Source organism: Culex pipiens, chromosome 3 (assembly GCF_016801865.2).
Source record: "Culex pipiens pallens isolate TS chromosome 3, TS_CPP_V2, whole genome shotgun sequence".
Taxonomy (NCBI): domain Eukaryota; kingdom Metazoa; phylum Arthropoda; class Insecta; order Diptera; family Culicidae; genus Culex; species Culex pipiens.
In genome coordinates this window covers 94,345,870-94,359,825 of record NC_068939.1, presented here as the reverse complement: position 1 = coordinate 94,359,825, position 13,956 = coordinate 94,345,870, and the positions used below count along the sequence as shown (strand labels likewise).

The 13,956-nt window shown below is 37.2% G+C and overlaps 3 protein-coding genes across 8 annotated transcripts in view; 1 reads left to right on the top strand and 2 right to left on the bottom strand.

Annotated features, from left to right (window-relative positions):
* Positions 1 to 13,956, bottom strand: part of LOC120413376 (uncharacterized) — a 266,874-nt gene that overhangs the window by 115,622 nt on the left and 137,296 nt on the right. The window lies entirely within an intron of this gene.
* LOC120413378 (odorant receptor 82a-like) lies at positions 320 to 1,843 on the top strand. Its single transcript, XM_039574176.2, has 5 exons — positions 320 to 738; positions 799 to 979; positions 1,038 to 1,473; positions 1,526 to 1,678; positions 1,735 to 1,843. Exons 1-5 carry the CDS (start codon positions 369 to 371, stop codon positions 1,789 to 1,791), a joined length of 1,197 nt encoding a protein of 398 aa, XP_039430110.1. The 5' UTR covers positions 320 to 368; the 3' UTR covers positions 1,792 to 1,843.
* On the bottom strand, positions 5,865 to 10,445 carry LOC120413379 (odorant receptor 45a-like). The gene is given in 2 exon segments (XM_039574178.2): positions 5,865 to 6,735; positions 8,784 to 10,445. Coding segments are annotated over 2 exon segments (1,182 nt in total). The 5' UTR covers positions 9,229 to 10,445; the 3' UTR covers positions 5,865 to 5,998.

The window sequence follows — 13,956 nt, the reverse complement described above, 5'->3', positions numbered from 1 at the left end:
CTAATCTGAAACTTCAAAAAGAAATCGTTAATCGATAATCAATTGTTTTTCCATGTTACTTTAATGAGTTGTTATATGTTTTATGCACCAACATTTACAAGGATCTCACCGCTCCTGATTGACTGCAAAAAAGTCATTTTTGTCGCACTCTAATATCACGATCAGTTGGATTTTTGGCTTCATCATCGTGGTTCTGCCTTTTGAAGACAACCAGTGATACAATAATCGCATGGTGCCACCAAGGATTGTCTCCATGACCTATTTTCTCACGTTTGTCAGTGGAAAAGTACTGGTCTCGTCAATACTCGTTGGTCAATAAAAACCGCTGTCAGTTCGTCTCCGTAGACCAGAGTGAACCTTAAACTGAAATGGCCACATTCACCTCCAAAATTGCCTGGACTGCCAACGATGGCAACCACCGTCGGGGCCAATCACCAGACAAGGAAAAAGACAACTTTCTGCGGGTGCAGTTGTTCACCATGGCGCTGAACGGGATTCGGAAGCACGAAACTGTGTCAAGTCGGATTTACTTCTACGGCTGTTTCCTCACCATGCTGATCATGGACTTGGCTGGGGTGCACTTTGCCTACCAGAATGCCGGCGAAATCTTGCTCGTGTGTGACTGCCTGGGGCCAACCTTCACGTGCTTTTTGGGCGTCGTGAAACAGTACTATTTGGATGTCCATCGCGAGCAACTATGGTACATAATTCATGAGCTCAGAAAGTTGAAGCAAAACGGTAAGGGATTTTTTTCGGCATTTTCTTGATGCTAACTAGTTGTGATTCATAAAACTTCAGCGACAGTGAGTGATATTGAAATGATCGAGAAGAACAACAAAATAGATCAATTTCTGGCAACAGCTTATTTTGCATCGGCTATGGGGACCGGAACAATTTTTATCGTGGAAGCCATTTTAAAAGGAACGTATAATTATTTTATTCGTAACTGTATTGAGTGGAATCTGCCGATAGCTATTAGGTAAAATACTATCAAGTTTTTTTCCTTCATAATACATTATTTTTTCTCCAATCTTTAGCTTTCCATTTGACATAAGTCATCCGGCAATTTTTGCCTTCTTTTTCATATGGTGCAGTGCTGCCACCTACATGGTTGTATTCAGCAGTGTATCCAGTGACGCCGGTTTCGGTGGATTGGCTTCCAACTTGGTGGTTCATTTCAAGATTCTTCAAAATAGATTTAAAGATCGTCGATTTGAGGACAACGACCAATCGCTGGAAGATCTCATCGAGTATCATACGTTGGTTTTGAAACTTTCACGGCGACTCATGAGTTCATTCAGGATCATAATTCTGAACAATCTACTGGTTGCCTCTGTTTTGCTGTGTGTTTTAGGATTCGAGATGGTTGTATACTTGGGAACTTCGCTGATGTTGCTCTACATCACTTATATAACCGCAATAGTAATTCAGATCTTTTTCTTCTCATATTACGGATCACAGCTGTTATACGAGGTATTACGCAGTTATCGTTTTATTTGTTTTAAAATGTTACAACTTTTTTCAGAGTGCCGCAGTTGGAGACGCCATCTATTGTAGCAACTGGTACGAAGCAACCCCAAAAACCAGAAAACTTTTGCTGTTTTGCATCAAGAGAGCGCAAGTTCCGGTTAATACCAAAGTGGGCATCATGGTGGCATCGCTGCCAACGTTTCGTGCGGTACTTATCTAGTCCACATTTTGTTAAATTAATTTTTCAAAGTTCTTCTCTCCTAGATCGTGAATTCTGCTGGATCATATGTTGCTCTACTTCTGTCCTTTACAGAAGATTAAAACAGATTCTGTATTAAATCGATTGAATTAACAAATTCCAGCAAATAAATAAAAGTTTGAATTACATTAGGGAAAACTCTCGTATGTTTGGCAGTTTAAGCACCTGCTTTTAAATTAAACTTTTTATTTAAACAACTTATTTTACCAGGACCGTGGTGTAGGGGTGTAGGGGTAAGCGTGGTTGCCTCTCACCCAGTCGGCCTGGGTTCGATCCCAGACGGTCCCGGTGGCATTTTTCGAGACGAGATTTGTCTGATCACGCCTTCCGTCGGACGGGAAGTAAATGTTGGCCCCGGATTAACCTAAAAAGGTTAGGTCGTTAGCTCAGTCCAGGTGTAGGAGTCGTCTCCCTGGGTCCCTGGTCTCGGTGGAGTCGCTGGTAGGCAGTTGGACTAACAATCCAAAGGTCATCAGTTCGAATCCCGGGGTGGATGGAAGCTAAGGTGTAAAAATAGGTTTGCAATTGCCTCAACAATCAAGCCTTCGGACACTTAGTTTCGAGTAGGAATCTCGCAATCGAGAACGCCAAGGCAATGCTGTAGAGCGAATAATTTGATTTGATTTTTTGATTTTTGATTTTACCAGACTTTTGATAGAAACTTGCTTGCGCACTTCTTAATGAGCTACTGACCACTCGATTTCAGTTGAAAACGCTTTTAATCATTGTGTATGTTGTGTCAATGGTTTACAGTAGATGGATTACAAAAGATGTCTTCACTCAAATTCCACACAGGACCCGGGCGGACAGTAGTAACTAAATTCATGCCATTTGAATAACAAATACTGTTAAAACAACAGAAAGTGTTATGGAATCTTCTTGAAAAATCCATTTTTGCATAAGAGTTTAATAAAAGTTTATGTTATCATAACAGAATTTGTTATTGGTCTGATATTGATTGAAAACCAAAACAACTTTGGAATATTTTTTTTGTTATTGGTAGAATACCTGCAACTGTTATTGGGATGATCGGATTGGTTGTAAAAATAACAAAAAATTTTAACAAAAATATGTTCGAAGAATATTTAACTAAAAGTGTTATAAGTCTGTTATTACAAAATCAATCAAATAACAAAAATTTCTTGACGAAGAATAACAAATCATAATCATAACATAAAATGTTATTGGCCTAGTATTTTCAAACATCAAAAACTGTTATTCCCAAGTTATTTCCGTCTGCTCGGGGAGCGAAAAAAAGTTGTCCCAATAAAAACATAAAACAAAAACAACTTAACGTTATGAGAAAGAAACACATTATTTTATATTTTTATGCTTGATTTTACTTGCTCTTAAACTTTTCCAGGGCTTTAGTCAAAGGGTGTTTGATCAAAATTTCTTGTTAGGATTTTTAATGTTTTATGTCTTTTCTAAAAACTTTTATATTTTTCTTAGTAGTGTTTTGCAGCAAAAAAATACTTTAAATGTTATGTTGCTTAGTTTTCGCGTTCTTTAATTGTTTAAACTAAAACATTAGCATCTTAATTTCAGGTTATAGTTTCTTGGCAATAAAGCTACATTAGGGTGATAATAGAAAAAATCGATATAAGGGATACGCTCTGACTCTGTGCCAATTTTGAGCCAAATCGGTTAAGGTCGCTTTTTATCGTTGAAATTTATATAGAGAAAATCGCAAAAACGTTCGCAGAAAAACGTCGCATCAGTATTTTTCTGCCAGGTGACGCGGGTCTCGTCCAAAATTGTTCAAGTGTGATATCTTGTAGAAAATTCAATTCCCTACAACTTTGTCCAAGGGTGCAAAACGTTCCGAGTTGATCCTGATTTTTGATGATTTTCTTTTTAAGAAAAAGGTATTTTCTTATAAACTTTCTGTATACCCCTTATATACCTTCAAGTATATAAGCCGATTTCTTTTCATCGCATTGCTAATAAATCATCAGGTTCAACTCGGATCTTTTAGCACCCTTCGACAAAGTTGTAGAAAATTAAATTTCCTTGAAGAATCTCATACTTGGGCAATTTTTTGCGAGACCTGTGCCACCAGCTGCCAAATCCTGAAGCGATGCTTTTCCCCATACATTTTTGCGCTTTCCCCCATATAAACTTCAACGATAAAAAGCGACCCTTAAACCATAACCGATTTGCCTCTAAATTGGCACCGTTACTTTTTATTGCCTAAAGAATCGAGTGTCTCTTTTCTTGTCACCCTAAGCTACATTCAACTAGGTAAACCGTTGGAAAGTGTAGATTAAAGTGTACATGATATGCCTTTTTTGAAAACTAATAATTGGTGATTTTTTTTATATAAAAACCCTTATAGCGTTGGTTAGAGCCGGATATCCGGATAATTTACAGAATTAATAATTCTATTAGAAAATGAACAAACTTATACAAGCCAGCTTTGTCTCACGACTGTGGGTTGACATCAAGATGAAACAATAGTAGTTTATGCAACAAGTTGCAAAAAGAAGATTTTTTCAGCACGAGTCGTACATTTATCCAACGAGGTTAAGCCAAGTTGGATAAATACGACGAGTGCTGAAAAAATCAAGTTTTGCAACGAGTTGCTTACAACATTTTTTGCAATTCCAAAAAAACCCTTTTTGAATGGAATTTTATGTCAAACATTCATGTGTTTAGTAAATTCACCGTTCAAAACAAAAAAATATTGAAAAATGTCACTTTTCGATACTAGTGTCGAAAAGTTCAACTTTTCAGCACCCATTTCAGTGCTGAAAAGTAGAACTTTTCAGCACTGTTATTGAAAGGTATTAATTTTCCATTCAGTTATTTTGGGTAGGGAAAAGTAGGCCGTTTCGTTTTTCCAGAAGGACAGAAAAAGTTGACAGTTTCATAGTGGAATTGCAAAAAATATTTTTTCAGGTTTCCAAAAGACCTCTAATTTTGTATCACACGAATACTATTATCCGAAAAACTATCCGATCCTTTACATTTTTAATTCTAAATCCATTTTGGGTTCATCAAATAATTTTATCCAAATAATTTTCAGTTCTGATATGATTTTCATTTATCTCTTTTGATTTGGTTTGATTAAAAAGACGATATCTGATTTAATATAGAAAAAAATGTAAATTATCCGGATATCCAAAGTCCCAGCTCTAGCGTTGGTGCAGGGTTATGCAGTGTGAAAACACTTTTGGATTGGTGTATTTTTCCCAAGTGTAAATGCTTTTAGGTTTATGAACATTTTTGAAGATGTTTTGTTTTTCACACAGTAATGACATTTTTTACCATCAGTAATGACATTTTTTACTATCAGTTACCATCAGTACCATCAGAGAAAATCAGTTTTATGTATCAGTAAATGAAAGAAGAAGTGCTACGTACGATCCAGCTGAATTCAAAATCTAGAAAAGAATAATTTCATAGACAATTCGACAGTTTCATAAACAAAATGTACCGCCAGTAAGGATGACTATGGGTCTAAAAGAATGCACCTTTCGTGTTTTCTTAATAGCAAAAACAAAAAACATTTAAATTATATCAAACATTTTCTAAGTAGATATTTTCCTAAATAGTTGAACAAAATCTTTCTAAAATCTTTCCAAAATCTTGCGAGGTTAGTTTCATTAAACTTCGCAATATTTTAGGAAGATTTTGTCTAACCGTTTAGTTTCGTCTCCACTTAAAATGTTCTTTTATATCATTTTAATTGTTTTTGCTATTCAGAAATTTTCATGTCAATTCATTTCATTTATTTCGTCGTTTAAGCATTTCTTGTGTAAAGTTGCTACCCTGAGCTGAGATGCTAGATTATCCCCCACTTTTAGATAGTTAGAAGAAAGGAGGGTTATTTAAAAATAAAAATGTGAATCGTTTGATAATTGAAGTTAGAATGATGCTCAAATACAAAGAATAATTTAAAACAAGCTATTTAACTGTATAACATGTTAGAGAATTAACAGTAAGTACTTTACGAATAATTACAAAACAAAATTGAAATGTTAAGTTTGAATGAGATCTTTTTTGGCAAAAGCGTATATGAACTGGTGCAAAATGACATCATTCTAATTGAATTTCAACCAAAGACCCTGAGACCTTCTCACTGACGGTATGAAAAAGAAAAGAAAAACTTACAGCACGAAAGGTTGGCATAGATGCCTCGATAAATCCCACTCTTATATTCACAGGCACTTGAGCTCTCATCAAACATTGCAGCAACAGCCTTCTAGTTTTGGGACTTGTTTCATACCAGTTACTACAATAGATTGCATCCCCAACCAGCGCACTCTAAAAAGTTAAGGTACAAACATTGGTTTGTTTACTAACTCCTCCAACCTCGCGACATACTTCGTGCGACAGCTGTGATCCATAGTAGGAAAAGAAGGTTATCTGTATCACAATCGCTGTAACGAAAACGATGTAAAGAAACATCATTGTGGATCCCATAAACAGCACCAGCTGAAAGCCCAGCACACAGAGTAAAAACGACGCAACGATAAAATTGTTCAGCATAATGGGTCGATACGCCGAAATCAACTTGCGCGACAGATCCAGCACATGCCTATGGTACTCGATAAGATCCTTCAGCGATTGATCGTTGTCCTCGAAGGAGCGGTCTCTGAAACCGGCCTGAATGAACTTGAAATGGACGACCAAGTTGGAGGCCAGTCCACCGAAGGCGGCATCGCTGGAAACACTGCCAAACACGACCATGTAGATGGTTGCACTGGTCCAGACAAAGAGCACGGCGAACATCAGTGGGTGACTGATGTCAAAGGGATAACTGTAGAAAGAGGAGAAAAAGGCAAATTTCAATGTACTTATCATATACAAACGGGCTTACCTTTGGAGCAGTGGCAGCTGCCATACGAATTTGCCGTGGACTACCTGTGAGTAGACAGCCTTGACAATTGCTGTTACAATAAAATGTGATCCTGTGATAACGGCAGAGGTCAAATAAGCCGTAGCCAAGTAACGATCGATCTGATTGTTTCGCTCAATGGACCTGATCTCGTCTGGTTTTGCTGAAAGTTGATCCGTACACAGATGTAGAAATTGCATTTGAGTAAGCTGCCCATAATTGAAAATTCGGCTATTATGCCAAATCAAGTATTCCGAAAAAAAACGCGTTTTAGTGTTTGTCACAAAATCTCCGTCAAGGCAATTTCCCATAAGAGTGGCATATTAGCAGTTTGGTTTTTCGCATCGGCAGCCAAGTCTACACAGAAAAAAATATGTGAATTTACTCGACACGGAAAAAATGAATCACATGTCAACTCAGTTCATGTAAACTTGAGATTCGACGTAAACGGTTGAATCACACGTAAAATCATGTTTTTACGTATAATTTGTTGCAAATTTACATCAAATTGCATTTAAATTTAAAGGCAAAAGTGTTACATCATAAATGATGTAACATTCGGCAATATTTTTTTGTGTGTAAACACTATTTCAGTAAAATTCAAGTTCCAGAAGATGCGTTGGAACATCCTCTACCACCTGGTGCTAATATCTCGTATTTGCCAAAAGTGGATATTAGTCGTTTTTTCAATGGTGGGCAGTAAGTCAGTCTCCGCCAACTCACATAGCAGTTGCCCCAACCCCCCTTCGATTTGCGTGAAACTTTGTCCTAAGGGTCGTTTTTTGATATCTCCTGACGAAGGGGCAATACGACCCCTTTCATTTTTGAGCATGCGAAAAAGAGGTGTTTTCAATAATTTGCAGCCTGACGGTGAAGAGATAGAAATTTGGTGTCAGAGGGACTTTTATGTAAAATCGAGAAAAACACTAAAAAAGTTTTAAAAACTCTGCCGTTTTCCCTTACTCAACTGTAAAAAAATTGATTTAAAAATGTTGGAACATGTCATTTTAAGGGAAATTTAATGTACTTTTCGAATCTACATTGTAGATGTAGATTGTAGATTCGAAAAGTACATTAAATTTCCCTTAAAATGACATGTTCCAAAATTTTGTACAGTCAAGTAACGGAAAATGGCAGAGATTTTATATTTTTTTCTCGATGTTTTCATACGTTAAGTACGCCATCAAATCGGGCGTCTTATTTTACATAAAAGTACCTTTGACACCAAATTTCTATCTCATCATCGTTTCAGGCTGCAAATTATTGAAAAACACCTCTTTTTTCGCATGTTCAAAAATGGAAGGGGTCGTACCGCCACTCCGTCACGAGATATCAAAAAACGGACCTCGGATACGTGATCAGGGACAAAAGTTACCCCCTTGTCCTAGGTTTCACGCAAATCGAAGAGGGGTCGGGGCAACTTTTCCCGATTTCGTGTGAGTTGGTAGAGAATTACCCATTTTTATTTTTTTTAAATACCGTAAACATAGTTCGTACTAAAGAATTATAAATGATTTCAATTTCAAGAAAATATTTTAGAAATACAGTCAAGACTCGATTGTCCGAAGTCTCGATTATCCGAAGATCGGAAGAATTTTGAAAAATCGATTCACGATTAAGAAGATGTTTTTGTTTTATTTTTTCATTTTTAAATCGCATCACCGCCATCTTGGACTTAATAATTCTAAGATACTTTAATGTAAGGTAAGGGTCATTACAAATTTTATTTTTATTTGTTTATTCAATTAAGTAACGTAAGACTACATGTCTTTTAAAATGTAACAAAGCTCAACAATCAAAAAAAAAAATTGTTATCAGATTATCTGAAGATTCTTTTATCCGAAATGACATTTTTTTCCAAGGCCTTCGGATTTTGATTTTGTTACCTGCATTTTTGTAATCGAAAGCCGCAACTTTTTGTGCTCAAAATAGTACAGGACTTCACCTCAATTTTAAAGTTATCGCAGTTTTAGTGAAACAAATTTTTAAAGACGTTCTCGCCATTTTCCTGGTTCAGCACGCGGTGCGTCGAAAAACTCAGTTTTTATTTTCCACCAGAACTTTAGGCTCGATTGCCTTGATTTTTTTTTATAATAGTGCTGTTCGTGGGAATTGTTTTGATTTTCATGATTTTTTTTATATGTCTGAATCCATTGCTTGCTAGTTTTAGAGGAGGACAAAATCGGGACGAACAAATTGACGATTACTTACCAATCTGTTTCAACTTTTTCAGCGCATAAATAATTTCCCACAGCTGCTTCCGTTGCTCGCTGAGATAGTGCTGCTTCACCATACCCAAATACGCGGTAAACCCCGGTCCCAAACAGTCACAAACTAGCACCATATCGCCGAAATGCTGCACGGCAAAAAGGACCATCGAAAGGTCCATAATCAGCAGCGAGTAGAAGCAAAAGTAAGAATAGATCCGACTTGGCACAGTTTCACGCTCCTGAACGCCAATCAACGCCATGGAGAACAGTTGTACCCGCAGAAAGTTTTCTTCGTCATCCATGATTCGGCCACCAACGTCGGTAACCCAAGCCGCCCTCGGGGTGCCAGGATTAGAAGTAGCCTTCGCAGTTGTGGTGGCCATTTCAGCGTCAAATGCACTTTGGACATCCGGGGCGGACCAGCTCCAGCTTTTATTGACCACCATGCTTCCGTCCTTTTCCGCCGCGGGCCACTGGATGTCATAATTATTTCTGTGTGCCACACTCCGGATTGACGAACGTGAGAAACTTGACCACAAAAACAGTCCTTCGTGACAGGGACAATGGTTGACGGATATGGAACGGCCTTGAACTTCAACAAACGTGCTTTAAATGTTGCATTTTGAAGAAGGATTGCAATTTCCCACATTTTTTTATGGATATATTTTGAAAATGGAAGCTTATGGTACAGACACAACGTCGCCATCGTGCTAACTTGTCGTACGTGCATTTTGGGCCAAATTGAGTTTAGAACGCCATTTTGTTCAGCTCACAATGCCTCACCTTTTGACCTTCACAGATCCTCAAAATTCGATTTCAATCCTGAGATATTCAATAAAAACCGAAAAAACTCCGTGCATTTTTGTCACTTTACATATGAAAGTAGTTTCAATCTTGTCGTGCTATCTTGTCACTCCATGAAAATTGATGTAAGTGCGACAAAAGGCCACAGGGATTTCAGGCCAGGAAAGTCAGGATGCGTTTGTCGCACGTACAAGCTAGACTACCGTGAACATTTGTAATTATAACTCGGGACTCCAGCAACCAACTTCAACCAAACTTTGGGACAATGCACAGAATGGTGAGCAAAACAAAACGTGTTTGTTATTGTTTACATTGCGTGCTCTCGTTTTTGAATATTCAAGGTCAAACATTAAAACGCGTTTTTCTCGGAACGTCAAAATGGCGGGTGCGACAAGATAGCACGACGACGTCGACAAAAAGGTTTCCTGAATTGCCATGCGTCTCCATTAAACAGTAAGTGTTAAAAGTAAACATCTTATCTTGGTGACGCAAGATTGATGGATATTAATTCATTTTTTTTGAGATAATATTCTTCATACAAAGTTGCTTTTATAATTTTATAATCAAAAGTTAACACAAGGTGTGAGAGATAAACTCAATGTTTACATTTGTTTATGAGCAGTTCTCTAGGATTTCGGTCATTCGATTTTTTTTGTATTTTTTAATCCGACTGAAACTTTTTTGGTGCCTTCGGTATGCCTAAAGAAGCCATTTTGCATCATTAGTTTGTCCATAAAATTTTCCATACAAATTTGGCAGCTGTCCATACAAAAATGATGTATGAAAATTCAAAAATCTGTATCTTTTGAAGGAATTTATTGATCGATTTGGTGTCTTCGGCAAAGTTGTAGGTATGGATATGGACTACACTGAAAAAAATGATACACGGTAAAAAAATTTGGTGATTTTTTTATTTAACTTTTTATCACTAAAACTTGTTTTGCAAAAAAACACTATTTTTATTTTTTTTGATATGTTTTAGAGGACATAAAATGCCAACTTTTCAGAAATTTCCAGGTTGTGCGAAAAATCTTTGACCGAGTTATGAATTTTTTAATCAATACTGATTTTTTCAAAAAATCGAAATATTGGTCGCAAAAAAATTTCAACGTCATTTTTCGATGTAAAATCAAATTTGCAATCGAAAAGTACTTCAGTGAAATTTTGATAAAGTGCACCGTTTTCAAGTTATAGCCATTTTTAGGTAACTTTTTTGAAAATAGTCGCAGTTTTTCATTTTTTCTAAATAGTGCACTTTGTTGATACGACCTTTAGTTGCTGAGATATTGCAATGCAAAGGTTTAAAAACAGGAAAATTTATGTTTTCTAAGTCTCACCCAAACAACCCACCATTTTTTATTGTCGATATCTCAGCAAGTAATGGTCCGATTTTCAATGTTAATATATGAAACATCTGTGAAATTTTCCGCTCTTTTCGAAAACATTTTTGTAAAAAAATTTAAACCAAGACTAACATTTTAAAAGGGCGTAATATTGAATGTTTGGCCCTAAAATTGAAGAAAAAAGACCGATTTCGTAGAGAACTGCTCTTATAGGTCATTCATTCTCTGCCATTTAAAAGAGATCGGAAAAAATAAGACCCTTCTTTGAGTTGCTTGAAACTTTGTCCTAAAGAATAAGTTTATTCCCTGACCATGAATCCGAGGTTAATTTTTCGATATCTTGAGACGGAGAGGCAGTACGACCTCTGTCATTTTAGAACAATCGAAAAATACGTGTTTTTAATTAATTTGAAGTCTAAAATGGTGATGATTTTGAAATTCGTTGTCAACTGGACTTTTTTGTAAAATTAGACGCACAAAAATGGTACAAAACACAGCTTTAAATCCTTTGCCTTTTTAAAACTTCTGTATTGTAAATGAGTCATTCGACCGAGTACACTTTTGGATTCTACTTCTCACTTTTCTTTCTAAAAAACCTTTTTCTCTTTTAGTCGAAACTTTCCAACTTGTAGACCAAAACTCTTTCTTCTGGTTGCATTTAATAGGAAACATGCTAAATCCGACAAACTTCGTCTTTTCTTTTTTCGTTTGTTAATCAGCCTCCTGTGATCAAAATTTTATTTAACGTAACTTTTCCCATACAATCTGCAGATTTTCCGGAATCGGTTCCAGAGTGGCCAAAGTTGTCACTTTTTGGCGTAAGAATCTTCATTGAACTTATACGAACCCAACGCAACAAAGAGCACCTCGATCCGTACTGTGTCTTTTTTAGTTTTTGCCTTCCTCACTGAGGTAAGGCTATAATCCTGCTCTAAAAATGAACTTCGTATAAAAACGTCGTAGACCAACCTTCATGTATACATATCGACTCAGAATCGAAAACTGAACAAATGTCTGTGTGTATGTGTGTGTGTATGTGTGTGTGTATGTGTGTGTGTATGTGACCAATAATGTCACGCAGTTTTCTCAGCACTGGCTGAACCGATTTTGACCAAACCAGTCGCATTCGACTTGGTTTAGGGTCCCATACGGTGCTATTGAATTGTTTGAAGTTACGATAAGTAGTTCAAAAGTTATGTATAAAAATGTGTTTTCCCATATTTTCGAAAGTTGAATAAATGGCAGTAAACTGAACCAAACATCATCATGATATACATCGTTAGTTAGGTAATTGAAAGACCCTTCCAATGAGTCTAAAACATTGAAGATCTGGCAACCCTGTCTCGAGTTATAACCATTTAAGTGATAATTATGAACTTTTTTGTAGCCGGATTTCACTTAAATGTATGTAAACAATGTCCGGATCCATCATCCGACCCGTCGTTGGTTAGGTAATCGTAAGACCTTTCCAACAAGTCTAAAACATTGACGATCTGGCAACCCTGTCTCGAGTTCTGACCACTTAAGTGATATTTATGTACTTTTTTTAGCCGGATCTCACTTAACTGTATGTAAACTATATCCGGGTCCATCATCCGACCCATCGTTGGTTAGGTTATCAACGAGTCTATAACATTGAAAGATCTGGCAACCCTGTCTCGAGATATGGCCACTTAAGTGATATTGATATACTTTTTTGAAGCCGGATCTCACTTAAATGTATGTAAACTATGTCCGGGTCCATCATCCGACCCATCGTTGGTTAGGTTATCAAAATACCTTTCCAACGAGTCTAAAACATTGAAGATCTGGCAACCCTGTCTCGAGATATGGCCACTTAAGTGATATTGATGTACTTTTTTGAAGCCGGATCTCACTTAAATGTATGTAAACTATGTCCGGATCCACCATCCGACCCATTGTTGGTTAGGTTATCAAAAGACCTTTCCAACGAGTCCAAAACATTGAAGATCTGGCAACCCTGTCTCGAGATATGGCCTCTTAAGTGATATTGATGCACTTTTTTGAAGCCGGATCTCACTTAAAAGTATGTAAACTATGTCCGGATCCATTATCCGACCCATTGTTGGTTAGGTTATCAAAAGACCTTTCCAACGAGTCCAAAACATTGAAGATCTGGCAACCCTGTCTCGAGATATGGCCTCTTAAGTGATATTGATGCACTTTTTTGAAGCCGGATCTCACTTAAAAGTATGTAAACTATGTCCGGATCCACCATCCGACCCATTGTTGGTTAGGTTATCAAAATACCTTTCCAACGAGTCCAAAACATTGAAGATCTGGCAACCCTGTCTCGAGATATGGCCTCTTAAGTGATATTGATGCACTTTTTTGAAGCCGGATCTCACTTAAAAGTATGTAAACTATGTCCGGATCCATTATCCGACCCATTGTTGGTTAGGTTATCAAAAGATCTTTCCAACGAGTCTATAACATTGAAGATCTGGCAACCCTGTCTCGAGATATGGCCACTTAAGTGATATTGATGTACTTTTTTGAAGCCGGATCTCACTTAAATGTATGTAAACTATGTCCGGATCCACCATCCGACCCATTTTTGGTTAGGTTATCAAAAGACCTTTCCAACGAGTCCAAAACATTGAAGATCTGGCAACCCTGTCTCGAGATATGGCCTCTTAAGTGATATTGATGCACTTTTTTGAAGCCGGATCTCACTTAAATGTATGTAAACTATGTCCGGATCCACCATCCGACCCATTGTTGGTTAGGTTATCAAAAGACCTTTCCAACGAGTCCAAAACATTGAAGATCTGGCAACCCTGTCTCGAGATATGGCCTCTTAAGTGATATTGATGCACTTTTTTGAAGCCGGATCTCACTTAAAAGTATGTAAACTATGTCCGGATCCACCATCCGACCCATTGTTGGTTAGGTTATCAAAAGAACTTTCCAACGAGTCTATAACATTGAAGATCTGGCAACCCTGTCTCGAGATATGGCCTCTTAAGTGATATTGATGCACTTTTTTGAAGCCGGATCTCACTG